Source organism: Balaenoptera musculus, chromosome 12 (assembly GCF_009873245.2).
Source record: "Balaenoptera musculus isolate JJ_BM4_2016_0621 chromosome 12, mBalMus1.pri.v3, whole genome shotgun sequence".
Lineage (NCBI taxonomy): Eukaryota > Metazoa > Chordata > Mammalia > Artiodactyla > Balaenopteridae > Balaenoptera > Balaenoptera musculus.
This window is the reverse complement of record NC_045796.1, coordinates 50,350,080-50,367,237: the sequence shown is the minus strand read 5'-3', so window position 1 is coordinate 50,367,237 and position 17,158 is coordinate 50,350,080. Positions and strand designations below refer to the sequence as shown.

Here is a 17,158-nt window from a genome sequence, read left to right as displayed (position 1 = left end):
ATTATCTGTTACCAAAAATAAAAAGATTTCTAAACTCCTGAATGTATGATGTATGTATATTTTTAAGCTCTTAGAAAATTTAAGACTAAAGTTTGATATTTTGGCCTAACGAGCTCTTAGTAATGTAATGTCAATATGCTAGATTCATCTGTTCTACTGAAATCATTCATTGTCCAGCCTGAGATTTGGGTTAATGATTCTAAATAGAAACATAGCTCACGAAAGAAGGATTAGTCCTCAGAGTAACAGTGGACAGTTGAATGTGATAAAGTGATAACTCTTTTGGAGATAAGCTCAGAGAGATCCAACACAATGAAAGGCCTTTGAAATTATCTTGCACAAGCAACTTTACAATCGAAAATTTGGTTTGCTTGTGATAGAATTATTGGTGTGTACATCCTGATGATAAAGGAAGCTGTAATACTTTCAGAACATAAGGAAGAAATAAAGTCACAAGAAAACAAACAAAAAAAGAGACCATTTTCAGCATCTGGGAAGGAAAATGTAAAATGAGTAAATGTGTATAGAATTAAAATGAATTGTAAATGGAAAAACATGGAGTCAGTAATTTGTACTTTTCTCCTTTCAGGTTATGCGTTGGACCCTTCATTAGATAACCATCAAGTGTCTACTAAGTATATTGGTTCTGTAGAAGAAGCAGAAAAAAATCAAGGTAATTTATTTGAAATATCAATATTTAATATCAAATATATATACCTATACTTATTGTTTGTAGATTGACTTTGGACAGTAGGGAAAAACTAGTATGTAATTTATCTCTTGATTTTTTTTTTTTTTAAGTTGAGACAATAGTGGGATATAGTTTAGAGCAATGTATAGAACTATTAGTTTGGAGCTTGCTTTTGCCACTTACTAGGTGTGCAGCCTTGTAAGGAAGATAGTCGTACCTGTAGCAGCGGAGTTGGGGGGTGGGGGGTGATTTCTTGGCACAGTTCCAGTCCTGTAGAAATCATTCAAGAAATGAAAACTAATGTATATCTGATTTTAGCAGTTTATTTCTCAACACTAATGTCAAGCTCCATTTTAACAGAGCAGAAAAAAATCTCATCGTGCATGTCTGTGGAGATTGTCTTTCAAGGGTTGCTTTGAAGTCTGAGTTTGAATATGTGTTTTAAAACATATGTTTATACTTGTATTCATTTTGTACGTATTTTAAGACAAAGCATCATACTCTAAATGCTAACTTGCCACAAAGCTCATCAGCCCCTTGGAATCTTATCCATAAAATGTTCGATAGAAGAAGAGTATGCTGTTTGTACGAGGGCACCTAGTAACTCTAGAGCCTATATCAGGGGTCCCCAACACCCGGGCCACAGACAGGTACTGGTACGTGGCCTGTTAGGAACCGGGCTGCACAGCAGGAGGTGAGCAGTAGGTGAATGAGCAAAGCTTCATCTGTATTTACAGTCGCTCCCCATTGCTTGCATTACCGTCTGAGCTCCACCTCCTATCAGATCAGTGGTGGCATTAGATTCTCATAGGAGCACGAACCCTACTGTGAACTATGCATGCGAGGGATCTAGGTTGTGCGCTGCTTATGAGAATCTAATACCTGATGATCTGAGGTGGAGCTGAGGTGGTGATGCTAGCGCTGGGGAGCAGCTGCAAATACACATTATCATTAGCAGAGAGGTTTGACTTCACAGACCATAATAAACTGCTTGCAGACTCATATCAAAACCCTATCAGTGGGTGGCAAGTGAAAACAAGCTCAGGGCTCCCACTGATTCAGCATTATGGTAAGTTGCATAATTATTTCATTATATATTACAATGTAATAATAATAGAAATAAAGTGCACAGTAAATGTAATGCACTTGAATCATCCCAAAACCTTCCCCACCCTCCCATCCCCGGTCCATGGAAAAATTTTCTTCCACAAACCAGTCCCTGGTGCCAAAAAGGTTGGGGACCGCTGGCCTATATGATCAAGCTACCTTTGGTTTATGAGCTAGATTGTTGTTAAAATAGGATTTTAACAACCTTTTGTTATAACACAGCTTAAAGGAAACTGATTTGAATTAATATAGGTAAGCTTTTCTCTTTGTTAGACCTCTACAAGCTACATCTTTATGTAGCTAGATTCTCAGTTAACATTTAAATTGTGACTATGACTCCCGTAAACCTTTCTTTTTCCAGTTTAATGACTACACACAGCATGCCACCTCCTACTGATCAAATGAGAATCCCAACCAGAAACGTCCTCTTTCCTCTTTTCTTCTTACTGTTAAGATTTATGGTATTAGAGGTCAAGTTTAGATTGAGATCACCTGGAAGAAGTACCAGATTCTTGTGAAACCTTCTTTAATTTATATTGTTGCATTACAGTACAGTGAAGCAAGTGAAGCAAGGAAAAGTTATTAATTACTTAATGTAATTTTATCTAATTCAGCTTTTGAATGAGAAATTTTAGTTTATTCTTGCTTTCAAAGGTACGTCATCATTATTTAGCATTATTAAATTGCTATGTTTCTTTCAAAAAGTGGTAAAATCTACTGATAAAGGTCTGTGATTAATTAAAAATTGTGTACCATTGCAGGATTACATAGCTGGGTCTTTTCTTCCTTCACGTATATTAGAATTTGCAACATATTGCAGTGGTAGAAAGCTGCTTTGCCCAGAAGGTTGAGTCTCTTTTTATATAGCATGAGTTGGTGTATCTGGATTCATGTAGGTTTCATTTTGTGTTTTAAATATTTTGTGTTTATAAATCTATATAAATATATATATTGCTGTTTCTTTAGAAAATATCCATATTTATGATCTCTGCTTTTTTGTTTTTAATATAGGTTTAACAGTGTTTGAAACTGGTCAGAAGAAAATAGAAAAGAGGAAAAAATTCAAAGAAAATGATGCATCTAACATTGATGGTTTCTTGGGACCATGGGCAAAATATGTGGATGAAAAAGATGTAGCCAAACCTTCAGAAGTAAGCTGTGATGTTTTCCATTGCCAATTCAGGTGTCTGCTGTGTCTCTATGAAGGATACCTATATTAATAAACTTGAGGTTTCTTTAGAGAACCAAATGACTCTTCAGAATTTCTCTGCCTTAGTTGATTGAGAAAATACAATAATTCCTTTGTTTTTCTTTGGAATAATTTTTGTTTATATTTTTCTGATTTATTATCTTCCATACTTTTTAATTAAAATACAATATTGAACAATTTTTAATAAAAATCACCTTGATAATACTATTAAGGTGCCATGGTGGCTGATTTTCTGATACCAGATATTCAGATAGTAATTACAGAATCAGCCTTTCTATGATTTTAGAATTCATGATGGGTTTTATTTATTAATTTATTTAAAAATTTTAACAAAATAGTATGTCTATTTTTTTTCATAATATTATGAAGTTTATAAAGTAAAACTATAAAACCCTACTTGCCCCTCTCCACCTCCTAATCCTACTGTCTCTATGAGCCAGTCACTGTTCTAGATCTTAGGGATATAGCAGTGGAAAAGATTAAGAAAATCGCATCCTCATGAAGCTTACATTCTAGCTGTATCTCACATCCAATTATCTCAGTAATACATATATGCTGCTCTTTATTTATTTTGACTTCTCAGTTATTATAAGGATTTACTACTACCCCACCTTCCTTTTACTGCTTCTCCCACAAAAGTTGTGTCACAAATCTGTAGTCACTGCTTATATCCTTATGACTATTAAAAGCTGTTTACTGAAGAAGAACATCATCTACTAAAATTCACTGTCTTTTCTGGTACTAGATTTTCTAATTGCCTCATCTTTTCACTTACATAATTAGCATAATACATCAAATTACTTTCTAGGTGTTCCAGAAGGATGGGTTTTGTATACAATGAGTTTAGAAGTATTAACTAGTACCCACTGTGTGTTTAATGCCATTTTGTAATCTGCCAAAGAGTTGAGATTGTTACCCTGGGAAACATACTTGCGGCTATTGCCTCACCAAAAAAGTGTGCCTCATTATAAAGAATTTATGACCAATGTTGGCCAGGATGGGGTTCTAGAACATCCATTTTAAAAGTTCACTCCTTAATTTCTTAGGAAGAACAAAAAGAATTGGATGAAATTACAGCAAAGAGGCAGAAAAAAGGCAAACAGGAAGAAGAGAAACCTGGAGAGGAAAAGACAATCTTACATGGTAATATATTTTTTATGCCTCCTCATTTTTATGGTAAACTTTCAGATATTTACTCTGTTCTCTGTTCACATAATATATGTATTGCCTTTACTAATCAGCTGCTAGAGTTCATTTTATTAAGAATTATATTGGACAATTTGCATCCCAAAGAAATTATAGCAGACCTCTTCTATATTCTAATTAAAGAGATAGCCACAGATGATTTCTTTTGAAGTGCTAATGAATTTTTTTTAAAGGTAGATAAAGGAGATTATGGTTCACAGTCTGTTCTTTCCTAAGATAAAGTTGACTCTTTTTGATGTATAACTAGTCCCCCAGTCATTTTAACCTTTTGTTTTTAACCCAAGCCAAATATTCTCCAGGTATGATCACAGTTCATAACTGTTACTAAATTACACTTTAAAAGAATAAACTTTGTTTTTCATATAAGTGTATTGGAGATTAAGATTCTCATACTTACTTTGATTTGTAGAAGGAAATGCATATTCACCAAAATAAATTATATTCTAAACTCTACCTGGTTCATTAGTAACTAGTTATATTGGGGAAATTATGTAGTGACTACCAGACTAAAAGAAGAATTCAGTTCTGATAGTACTGATTATTCTAATGTTATATCACTTATCAAATATATAGGTTTCACGAGGTCACGTTTAGCTTCTCAAGCTCCAGTTTTATCTCCAAGGAGTCTATTTAGTACTGTGGTGCTTGTAGCCATAATAACAATAACAGCCAATATTTATTGAGTACTTACTCTGTGCAGCCTGCTACTAAATGCTTTATATATACTATGTCATTTAATTCTCACATGTGACTTTATTGTAAAATCTGGGTTGAAAGTAGAAAAGAGACTGGAAAAAGAACCTGGAAGGACATAAAGGAGGAAAGCAGGGAAAAGGGTAGTTGATATATTTTTGTTTTGTTTTAACTTCCTTCTTATCCTGTTTTGCTTTTGATTCTTTGCCAATGACTCACAAGGCCCAAGTATTATCTTTCCTTCTCTCGCTGTAATTGTACTGCAGTGGAGTCTTTGTATATGCCGCTAAAATGTGTAACTGGATTAAGGAAGTCAGAGCTTATTTAAAGGTCTGATATTCTCTCGATATTTAGGGATTCTAAAATACTACCACTAATTGTAAATAATAGCTATGATTTCAGGCAGTTAAATTTTAGCTGACTCTTGGTCTTAACATCATCAGAGTATTATTACCAAAACCTTGATACGCAATGATATCCCTATGAATAAAATGTTTGTTATCATTTTAAGAATGTAGATTTCATGACTGTGGCTTTTATTTGTTCACTGCTTTCTTTTGCCTTCTTGTTTCAGTTAAAGAAATGTATGACTATCAAGGCAGGTCCTATCTTCACATACCTCAGGATGTTGGTGTTAATCTGCGGTCACCTGTGCCACCTGAGAAGTGTTATCTTCCCAAAAAACAAATTCATGTGTGGTCCGGACACACAAAGGTAAGCAAATTGGTTGTTTTTGTTTGTTGTAATGTAACAGTGACACCAACATAAATTTTCAGCTATTGATGTGGGACATTCAATATTTCTAATAAAGATGTAGAGAAGTCAAGATAGAACAGGGAGGTCAAATTGAAGATAAACCAGAGTCAGACTCTGGCGGTACCAACACATATGAGTCACAAGTGAATACTCAGTCTTCAAGGTCATCTGATTGGGCCATGACATAAGCATTCATGATTCGGTGTCCTGTCCCCTTATGGTAGCCCAGGCCTTCGCCTCCAAGTTCCTGCCATAATATTCTTCCTCTTGGGCACCAAGTCAGTGAGTAATGGGCTGGTACTAGCACAAAAGCCTCAGTAATTTTACCTTAGCAATTAGAGTTATCACACTTCAAAGAAGATTAGATGCTCCCTGGTTTATACACTATGATATTCTTAAACTAATGCAGAGACAAGACACTTGAAAATTTTGATGTTAATATTCTTTGTCATCTGCACTGTTCCAACTGATAATTTCCAGCTCTTAGCAAAGAGCAAAGGTACTGAGTAAAAGAAGGAAGAGGAGTGAGGGCATTAGTAACATGATTGACTAAGAATTCCCTTGGGTGAGGAAGTCGGTAATGAAAGTTAAAAAAAAATCTTGTAAAGAGCTTAGCGTCCAAAGGGCTGCTCTTAGAATACTAACAAAGGTTATTCTAGGGTATGATTTTTAGAATGAAGAAAAATAGTAAATTAGGTGGCTTAAAAATACACTGTCTTTCCCTTCTGTTTAATTTTAGCTGAGATTTCAAATGCTTCTGACTGATAATTTTAATTCCTTTTTACAGGGCGTCAGTGCAGTCAGATTGTTTCCCCTCTCCGGCCATTTGTTGCTGTCTTGTTCCATGGACTGTAAAATTAAGGTGAGTTTTCAGTAACAGAGTAGGAGCGCTACAAAGCTAGTGCTTTGGTTAAATCTATTCGGTTAATTATAGATAAATCTGGGTTTGTTAGGCAATTAGAGGCTAATTATTTTCTCTTAAGCCCTGTGAATGCAGCAGTTTATGAACTGCTTCCAGACACGCTGATTCAGATACGGCTTTGTGGTCCAATTGGCTAGGCTCTTTTTTTTTTTTTAAGATTTTTTTAAAATTTTATTTATTATTTATTTTTTGGCCACGTTAGGTCTTTGTTGCTACGCGCAGGCCTTCTCAAGTTGAAGTGAGCGGGGGCTACTCTTCGTTGCGGTGCGCGGGCTTCTCATTGCGGAGGCTTCTCTTGTTGCGGAACACGGGCTCTAGGTGCACGGGCTTCAGTAGTTGTGGCACACAGGCTCAGTAGTTGTGGCTCACGGGCTCTAGAGCACAGGCTCAGCAGTTGTGGTGCACAGGCTTAGTTGCTCCGCGGCATGTGGGATCCTCATGCGCGAAAGCGTGTCCCCTGCATTGGCAGGTGGATTCCTAACCACTGCGCCACCAGGGAAGCCCTTGGCTAGGCTCTTTGTAAGCTTAGATAGCTGATTAGGACATAATCAATCACTTTGGCTTTAGGCACATAAATATTTAATCACCAATAATGCATTTTTATAGAGGTTTTAGATATGTAACTGAGTTAATTTGTACCTTAGTACCTTAAAGGTAGAGAGGACATGTGATAGAAAACCCATTTTTAGAGAGCAGATAATGTAATTCACCCTTTTTCTTCTAAATGCTAGTAGCAGAATTGCTCCCAGCCTCTTCTCACACTTTTTATAGTCTTGGGAAGGTCCAACTTTAGTTGATGTTCAGCTGTAGAGTGTGTGGTAGAAACACTCACTTGCCAATACATGTCAATTTGAATATGGGAAAGCCTTTTAAAAACTTAAATCTGGAAGCATGGTTTTTATCTTTTTTATGTCTTCTGTGTCTGGATCATTATAGTGGTCAATAAATATCAACCCTATAGTACTCTTGAGTCTTGGAAAGTTGACTCATGAAAATTTTATTCTTTGTAAATAATTCATGGGTAGTAACAATATATAAAGGCAGCTTTTTTTGATGAGAGCAACCATTTAGGCATTTGCCTCGACTTAGTGGCTTAAAATGACAGGCCAACAGTTTGGAGGAAAAAGCTTTATTTCCTTTAACTTGCAGTTTATACAGACTATGTTAATTGAGATTAAGGTCTCCTGTTTGACCAGTTAGAAAAGCATAGAATTCAATTTGTTCACGTCTGTAAACATTTATTAGGTGTCTATTATGTGCAAAGGACTGAGGATAAAAAATTGTTTAGGGGCTTCCCTGGTGGCGCAGTGGTTAAGAATCCTCCTGCCAATGCAGGGGACACGGGTTCAAGCCCTGGTCCGGGAAGATCCCACATGCCGCAGAGCAACTAAGCCCGTGAGCCACAACTGCTGAGCCCACGTGCCACAACTACTGAAGCCCACACGCCTAGAGCTTGTGCTCCACAACAAGAGAAGCCACCACAATGAGAAGCCTGCGCACCGCAACAAAGAGTAGCCCTGCTCACTGCAACTAGAGAAAGCCCACGTGCAGCAACAAAGACCCAACGCCATCATAAATAAATAAATAAATAGATAAATAAAATTAAAAAAATAATTGTTTAGGCACTGTCCCTGCTCTTAAGGTGATCGTTTCGTTATGATGTAAATGACCATTGTAGAGGCAGATGCAAGGTATTCTGGTTTCAGAGAGGAAGCATACCTCAATAGGAAGGTAACTAAGTAAGCAGGGGAGGGGCACAGGGAGTAGAGTATGTCTGAGAGGAGTAAATAGAATGAATCAGCATGGTATGTGCTGAAAACTGCAAGTGGTGTGACTGCTAGAGTCTAAAATCTGAGAGGCATAGAATGACTACAATCAAGGCAAAGGACCAGGTCCTGGGGTCCTTTCCTGGTATGCTATGGGAACGGAGACTTTATCCTGTAGGCACTGGGTGGCCAGGAAATGCTTTCTATTTTAGATCATTAGCAACACTGTCAAGGATGGGATTTGAGGCAGGCAAGAATAAAGGTAGTTTCAAAGCTATTGTATTAATTCACTTTAGATGTGATGAGAATTATGAACGTTATATTTTAGTTTAGATTATCATTTTCATAACAGCTTTTATAGTAGTTAATACTTCAGAAAAGTTAAAAAAAAAACCTTTCAGTACCAAAATGTTATAACATTTTAATAACATATAATTCTTTTAAAAGTAGTTCATAGTATTACATAAGTAGAAACTTTTCATCATAGAAAATATATCAAATACAGAAAAGAACAAGAAGAAAATGAAAACCACCTGTATAAGCTCCATCTAAGTTCTCTTGATTTCAGAGTTTAGTTTTAAAGTGTGTGTGTATGTGTGTGCACATGCATATGTGTGTAGTCCAAATAGTCCAAGTCACTAACAGCACTGAACAATATGTTTAATGATATGTAATGCCTTTGGTTAAATAACCTGTACACACACAGATATGCACATACATAGCTGGCATACGACTATTGTTAGTGATTGATAGTTGTCATTTTATCAAAGTCTTGTATTAAATTTAATGTTTCTGTGTGTTGTTTTTTCTCCAGCTATGGGAGGTTTATGGAGACAGGCGCTGTCTGCGAACATTTATTGGTAATACTTCTTTTCTCTCTGGCTATAAATCTGTTTGGAAAGACTTTTTAAACTACGATAACAAAATTAACAGTAATTTTACTACACTGATATGAAGGAAAGCCTTCATAGACTTGAGCTGAGTCTTGAAGGAGGGGTATGTCTCCCCATGTAGACAGAAAGAACTAGGAAGAGAGAGCAGCAGAAGCTAAAGCAAGAGTGGAATGAGAAAGCATACTGCTTTGAGGGAACCACTTATACTTCAGAATTGTTAGCGTGAGGGATATAGTAAGAGATGACAGTGGAGAAAAGCAGTAGAGGAGGGCAGAGTATGGAAGACCTTTAGACTATCCTGGGGGCCTTGGGAAGCCAACCACTGAACTGCTCTTGCAGGAAAGCAACCGTGATCAGATTTGAAGTTTACAGAGATCACAGTGGCAGTATGGAGGATGATTTGGTGGGGCAGGCCTGGAGGCAAGAAAGTGATTTACAAGGTTATTTCATTGGTCTGGATTAGAGATAATGAGAGCCTGAACTAAAGCAGCAGAGAGAGAGGAAAAACAATCAAGAGTTAAAACCAATGGGACTTAGTTAGCAAATGAGTGATAAGAGTGAGGCAGGAATCTAGAGTGACTGTCAAGGTGGCTGGAAGAATGGTGGTGCTACTCATCATAGGAAGATGATGAGATTTCAGACTAATGGAATTTGAGCTGCCTTTGAGATACTGAGATAAAAATGTCCAGTAAGCAATTAGATAGCCAGATGTTGAGCTTTGCAGAGAGGTTGGGAATTGGCAACAAAAACAGATAAAGAGATAAGGTTGAGAGAATTCCTTGAAGGAAAGAAAGCCAAAAAGAGGACAGCTTTGTGGTAGACTAGCCTTGTTGGTAGATACTAGTTTATTGTCTTTGTCAGATTTTGTGTGAAGGCTAGTTATGTTTTGAAATTTAACTGTACCAAATTGAAACAGTATTTGTGTGAATTATATTGGCTCTGTTTTTAGATTTAAGTGGGGGTCCATTCGGCAGTACTTCCTTACGATTTTAGGGCCTCACTGCACAAATAAATACTGCCCGAGATGCCAGGGCAGCCCAGAAGAAGACTTGTGGGAAGGCTCTCAGCAGCGTACAGGGAACAAAATGCCTCCTGCGACATAGGGGATTTGGTCCCCATCTGTCTCCCCTGCACTGGCAGTTTTTCAGTGGAAAACTGAAAATTTCCTACTTAGAAAGATGATAGCAGCTCTGACTGGGACTCCTGCTGTACAAAAGAATGCCTGATTGCCGTGACTGGAGGTCATTGGTGGTAGTGGTTCAGGGCCCCTGGGTACGGTTGACAATTTGTGGCATGCACATTTTGCACAATTGTACTTGGCAGTCTTTGTCATGGTGGGATGGTAAAAAATAGGAAAGTTTCTGCTTTCATTTAGTCATATTTTATTTGCCCCTGTAACTTTCAGAAGAGTTCACTGGTCGGGCAAGACTGATTTCCAAGGAAAGCACCTTAACATTAATTTATTGTCAAATGCCATTTTAAAACTAAATAATAGTTAATATTTGTTTTCAAAAAGGTTTAGTCTCTGAGATTCTAAATCCATTTCTACGATATTTGGGAATGTGATCACAGAAATAGACAATTATTGAACAAAGGCCACACTTTTCATGAACTTTAGGTTTAGGTCACTTTGTTTTCACTTCCAGCTTGGCAAGTAATCTCAGAGTGGACCTTCAAAACGTCACCAGCCATTTCTCTTTCATTGGCAATAATTGGACTATTGTGTTTCCTTAAATTCTTTTGACTGTTTAGTCATCAGCTGTATGTATTACATATTAAGAGAGTGCATGAGAGACTTTTTAAAACAAAGTTACATCTTTTCTCTTGGTTCTTACCTAAATTTTATGCATCAGAATCACCTGAGGAGCTTTTCAAAGGGGAAAAAAACCACCTACATTCCCAAGCCCACACATAACATATTCTGAGTCAGTAAATCAGCATGTGGGGTTCCAGTGATTTTGACTCACAGCGTGGCTTGAAAAATACTGTTTAGTGCTCTTTCTCTTATGGTGCTTATATTTTAAAAGGACATACTTCACCTCACCTCCATTTCTATTGTATCTGCCTTTAGGTCACAGTAAAGCTGTTAGGGACATCTGCTTTAATACTGCAGGAACACAGTTCCTCAGTGCAGCTTATGACAGGTATCTTAAGCTCTGGGACACTGAGACAGGTAAGAGTTCACTTATACTAACACCTATTTACCTTATAAATTAGTGTTTTTAAATGAAACAATGTGAGTGGTCTTCTGTGGTAAAATGGGACCTTCCCTAACTGCTGATTCTCATATCATTGACTATCAGCTAATATCACAAAATGTTTGTAGAGTTGAAACTCAGCTATATAAGTAGCTCTTTTACTATGAAATTTCTTTTCCACCAAATATTTACAATTTATAAAGCAAATATATTGATAGACAAGGAAATTTAAAAATTTCCGTAGACTATTTAATTGATCTTTTTGTTCCCCTACATAACCTAGCACACTGCATTGCACATCATAGAAGCACAATAAATACCTGATGAGCAGAATTAAATTTAACTGCCCCAGTTGGTTAAAATGTAGGTCTAAACTTCCATGGGCAGATTGGTTTTATATATTCACAGACATATTGATTACATCAGCACATTGTGGCTAGTATAATTTTATATAATTAGAGAACTGTCTTTCATCCTACTGAGTTTTAAGGATAAAGAAAATAGGTAATAGTTATTGAACACTGTTTACCAGGCATTGTACTAAGCGCTTATATTGCAGTATCTTGGTCAATCCTTAAAATATCACTATGAGATTAAATACTGTTATTGTTATAGACGAGGAAACTGAGGCTTAAGAGGTAACTTTTCTAGGGTCACACAGCTAGTAATGGTCGAATTGGGTTCAAACCAAGGTCTCTGTAATGCCAAAGCCCATACTCTTAACCTCTTTGGCAGTGGTCCTCAACTCTAGCTGCATATTGTAATCACCTGGAGAACTTTATCTGCTCTGCAATTGATGATACAGATTTACTTTTGAATATACTATTTTTAATCATTAAAAATCCATGAAAAGGAACAATGTAGTTTACAGTAAAGAACAAGCAGGTTGCCATTCCTCAAAATTTATTAGCAAATGATCTCTAGATCTTAATCCCAGGGTTATCTTTAAATGGTCAAATTTATTTTACCTACTTTAATTTGGGTCTTTGGTTTTAGGACAGTGTATATCAAGATTTACAAACCGAAAAGTACCCTATTGTGTCAAATTTAATCCTGATGAAGATAAGCAAAATCTCTTTGTGGCTGGGATGTCTGATAAAAAGATTGTGCAAGTAAGTCTTCTCACAATATTTTTATTAAGATTCCTGAGCTTTACACTGTATGAGGGGCTAGAATAAGGAATATTAACTTGTTTAATGTTTGCTGCTTCTAGGGAGTGCTGATGCTCTAGTCTTGGAAGCAGTAAATCTATAAAAACACGATATTGGAGATCTTTTTTCCTTCTCCATTTTCCACAGTTATGATCTTTGTTTTCATAAATCTGCTCTTTGCCATTTCTCTTATTTGATATACAGTGGGACATTCGAAGTGGAGAAATTGTACAGGAATATGATCGGCATTTGGGAGCTGTCAACACCATTGTTTTTGTTGATGAGAATAGGAGATTTGTGAGCACATCTGATGATAAGAGCCTAAGAGTTTGGGAATGGTGAGTTTTTATTAGTAGAAAATCTAATTAATATAAAGCAAACAATTTAAAATTTTGTAGTGAAAGATAAAGCCTGATAATATTCAACAATCTGAATATTTTCACAACTGTGATCTCTGGCCTATCAGTCAAACTGGTTTAACTATTTAGGTATCCAGAATATGAAAATAAAAATTTAAACATGCTACTTTTCATAGTCTTTAGATAATCTATCTAAAGAATATGTATTTTGAGTCCTTTTTCTTGCACTGGTAAAAAAGCTTATATAGTGCCATCTTACATTCTTTATTAGGTATCTTATTCATCTTTGCAAAATGACTGACGAAAAGTAGGGGTCACACACGTATAGACTGTGTTGCTTATGCTAGGGATTGAGCATAACATCCTAGCATTAGAACCAACCCAAAGAAAATATTTTTTAAATCTCTGAATTTTGTAAATGTCTGCATTTTGATTATTCAGTACTGAAAATTGCCCCATGTCATCACCCTTGTGTCCTGCTGTTCATAGCCCATAATGTTTTACTTGTAGAGTATAATCAGAATATATTGCTTAATTTTGCTTTCCTAGAGAAAAAAACACTTTTCTAAAGTCAAGAAATACTAAAGCTAATTTCACTAAGTATCTATCATAGACCATGTTTTATAGTTGATTTTCAAAGCAATGCATAATAATCTTTTTGTTAGAGTTAATGTTTGGTTGGAACCCAGCTTGTTTTGATAGTCAATTATAAGGCACAACTCAACTGTGGTTACAGCCTTGCGGGGACAAGAAACTATCTTCCTACCCCCAGAAGTTGTTCAGCTGTAGGAAGTGAGAAGCCTTGAACTACAGGCAGTAGTTTCCTCCTGAGTCTGTTTGGGGACCTGAGCACGTCCCTAACCATTGTCAGGACAGTTTGGGTAACTGAAGATTTAATGTAATTTAACTGCAGTTTCTCCCATCACCAGTATACCCCTCCAGATTACCCCCAATTAATGGAGAGTTGACTGTACTTTATACACAGTCTTAACATCATTCTTAATGTCCATGGTTTGAGACTATCTTATAACTAAGATCTCTCCTACTTCAGAAATGATGGCACATGCAGAGGACGTGATAAGGATATCATTTTATATGAGCCACCTTAGACCATTTGCACAACAAGCTAGATAGTTTAGCATACCTATAGCTGTTTTGTTTTATGTACTTTAACAGTTTGATTATACTTAAACTTTCAGGTGTTTCTATCAGATATTTTCAGCTCCATTTGAAAATGTGAAGTAGTATAAAAGAAATTGGTAAATGTTTGAATGATGCACCAATTACAGGGCTTTTAGAACACTTGTGTATGTTTTCTAAATTAGAGCATTGGTCAGTAAAATATTTTGATTAAATGATCATGTTTCTTTTTTTTCCTTCTCAGAGCTTAAGAAATACTCCTAAGACTCATGATACTGTGTCATTATAAATGATGACATCCTGTAGATTGTAGTTTAATTCTCACTTGCTATTAGAGCCTTCCTAACCAATCCTCACATGAGATTAGGCATCTTCTCTATCATCCCACAGACACCCTTTGCTTCTCACAGCTTTTTAGTTCTTGCTTATTTGTTCTCTTCCCTGACGAGTTCTTTTTTTTTTTTTGAAGTATAGTTGATTTGCATCAACTATATTGTTGCATCCTGACAAGTTCTTAATCATGAGAGAAAGAACTGTGTCAGTCAAACTCTCCATCTGTCTTCAACACCAGCACAGTGCCTGGCATGTGGTATGCACTGAATATCTAAGGAAATCATTGTCATGATTATTAATGATGTTACATTTATTGAGCTCTTTCTATGTCCCAGGCACACTAAGTATTTTACATGAACTATTTCATTTAATGGGCAAGTAATCTTACGAGATAGGTGTATTTCCTATTCCTGTTTTATAGATAAGGAAACTGAGAAACGAAAGAGCCAGAATTCAAACTCAGATGAAACTGATTCCAAAGATTTTTTTGTTTTTTTTAATAAATTTACTTATTTTATTTATTTATTTTTGGCTGCGTTGGGTCTTCATTGCTGCGCGCAGGCTTTCTCTACTTGCAACGAGCAGGGGCTACCCTTTGTTGTGGTGCACGGCTTCTCATTGTGGTGGCTTCTCTTGTTATGGAGCATGGGCTCTAGGCATGCGGGCTTCAGTAGTTGTGGCATGCAGGCTCAGTAGTTGTGGCTTGCAGGCTCTAGAGCGCAGACTCAGTAGTTGTGGCACACGGGCTTAGTTGCTCCGCAGCAAGTGAGATCTTCCCAGACCAGGGCTTGAACCCGTGTCCCCTGCATTGGCAGGTGGATTCTTAACCACTGCACCACCAGGGAAGCCACTCCAAAGATTTTTTTTTTTTCTTTTTCTTTTTTTCTCCCCAGTTTTATTGAGGTATAAATAAAATTGTAATGTATTTAAAGTGTACAACATAATGATTTGATATACATATACAGTGTGAAATAATTCATTAACCCTTAATTAACATATCTATCACCTCACATATTTACTTTTTTGTTTGGTGAGAACACTTACGTTCTACTCTCCTAGCAAATTTCAGTTATGCAATACAGTATTATCAACTATAGCCACCATGGTGTATACACTAGAACCTCAGACCTTATTAATCTTACAGATAAAAGTTTGTACCCTTTTACTAGCTTTGCCTAATTCCCTGCCCACCCCTCCACCCAGCCCCTGGCAGCCACCATTCCACTCTCTATTTTTATGAGTTTGACTTTTTTTTTTTAAAGACTGCACAAATAAGTGATACCATGCAGTATTTGTCTGACTTATTTCACTTAGCATAACACCCTCCAGGTTCACCCAAAGGAACCTTGGTTTTCTTAAACAATACTATACAAACTAAGACTATTATACAGTTTTAAAGAAGAATAGGAGATTGTAATTAGATATTGAGCATCCTGTGGTATCCTAATTGCCTAAATTCTAAATTCATGAGATATTATAGGCATGTTTTCTCCCAAAGGCATTTATTTTTCTTAAAATGTTTTTAAAAGAAAATTTTACAGTGGTTGGCACTAATGTCTATCTTTTATCTTTAAAATTTCATAGATTTTTGTTAGGTTTTTTTTTTGGTTTTTTTTGATGATCTCATTTCCAGACTGAAGATTATCTGTAACATAAGTTACTAGCTTATTATGCTGATTTACAATTTCTAATTAGAATATAGTATTATATTTATTAAATAGAACTATGCCTACCATTTTTACTAGCAATTATGAAGTTCACAGGTGTTCAGATTCTTTTCATGTTACAGAGCTCACTGTACCAAGAGTCCTTGAAGTAAGGGATCTGTTTAAATTTTAGTAAACCATTGATTGATATGAACACCTGAATTATCGTTAACTTAATTTAGAAAATGCTCTTATTTTTAAATTCATGTTATAAAATTATCAGCCACTAATAATGAGAAGGGAAAAGTAGTTGAACCTTTTTAAGATTGAGGCTCTTCTCAATACATTTGGGTCATTCTGAATGTCAGTTCTCACTGGTGCCTTAGAGGTATAAAGGGTTGGAGATTTGATAAATGATACTGTTCTTCAGGTTATACCTGAAAACGTTTTCCTCTAACCAAGACTCTGATAGAGTTTTTTCCAATCATTTGCTTCTTCTTCTGGGTTGATAGATGGTTAGAGAAGATGCTTACTTAAAAGGGAAATTATTATTATTGTTGTTCTAATTAATCAAAGTCTTTGAACTTGAACCATGGTTTGAAATTGAAATTGGTGCTTTATAGTCTGTATTATTCATCAGATTACATTTCCCACACATTACTCTATAAAAAACAATTCTGACGTCTCATGGTCTCTGAAGGACCAAAATCCTTCAGAATTAGTAAGGAATTTTTTTATCATGGAGAATATTAAAAATGAAAAGAATTTTGGATGGGTCTAGATTTAGGTGACTAGTTTTGGATTTTTGTTGTTTTTGTTTTATCTTTTGTATCACTCACAAGAAAAAAATTTTAATGCTTTTTCTCCTACACTGTACACATTTGGAATACTTTACAAATAAGCTGAAAATAGAAGATGTCCAGGTACCAAGCACTTAATCTACCTTACCCATCCCTTACCCATCTGGATGGGCTCGACCTGCTTGCAGATCCCTGTACCTCTTTGCCTACCATCTATCTACTTGCATTGCTGAAAGCTCTTTAGCACTCTCACCTGCTTGCAGTGTAACAAGTTATGGTTGACTGGC

The 17,158-nt window shown here is 36.1% G+C and overlaps 1 protein-coding gene across 3 annotated transcripts in view; it reads left to right on the top strand.

Moving 5' to 3' along the window:
• Positions 1-17,158, top strand: part of CDC40 (cell division cycle 40) — a 56,265-nt gene that overhangs the window by 33,072 nt on the left and 6,035 nt on the right. For all 3 annotated transcript variants that reach the window (XM_036871089.1, XM_036871087.1, XM_036871090.1), the window contains exons 4-12: positions 590-673; positions 2,810-2,949; positions 4,055-4,151; positions 5,482-5,621; positions 6,451-6,525; positions 9,166-9,211; positions 11,316-11,417; positions 12,439-12,554; positions 12,798-12,931. In XM_036871089.1, the coding sequence (XP_036726984.1) occupies positions 590-673; positions 2,810-2,949; positions 4,055-4,151; positions 5,482-5,621; positions 6,451-6,525; positions 9,166-9,211; positions 11,316-11,417; positions 12,439-12,554; positions 12,798-12,931 (934 nt within the window). The remainder of the gene's footprint in view (positions 1-589; positions 674-2,809; positions 2,950-4,054; positions 4,152-5,481; positions 5,622-6,450; positions 6,526-9,165; positions 9,212-11,315; positions 11,418-12,438; positions 12,555-12,797; positions 12,932-17,158) is intronic.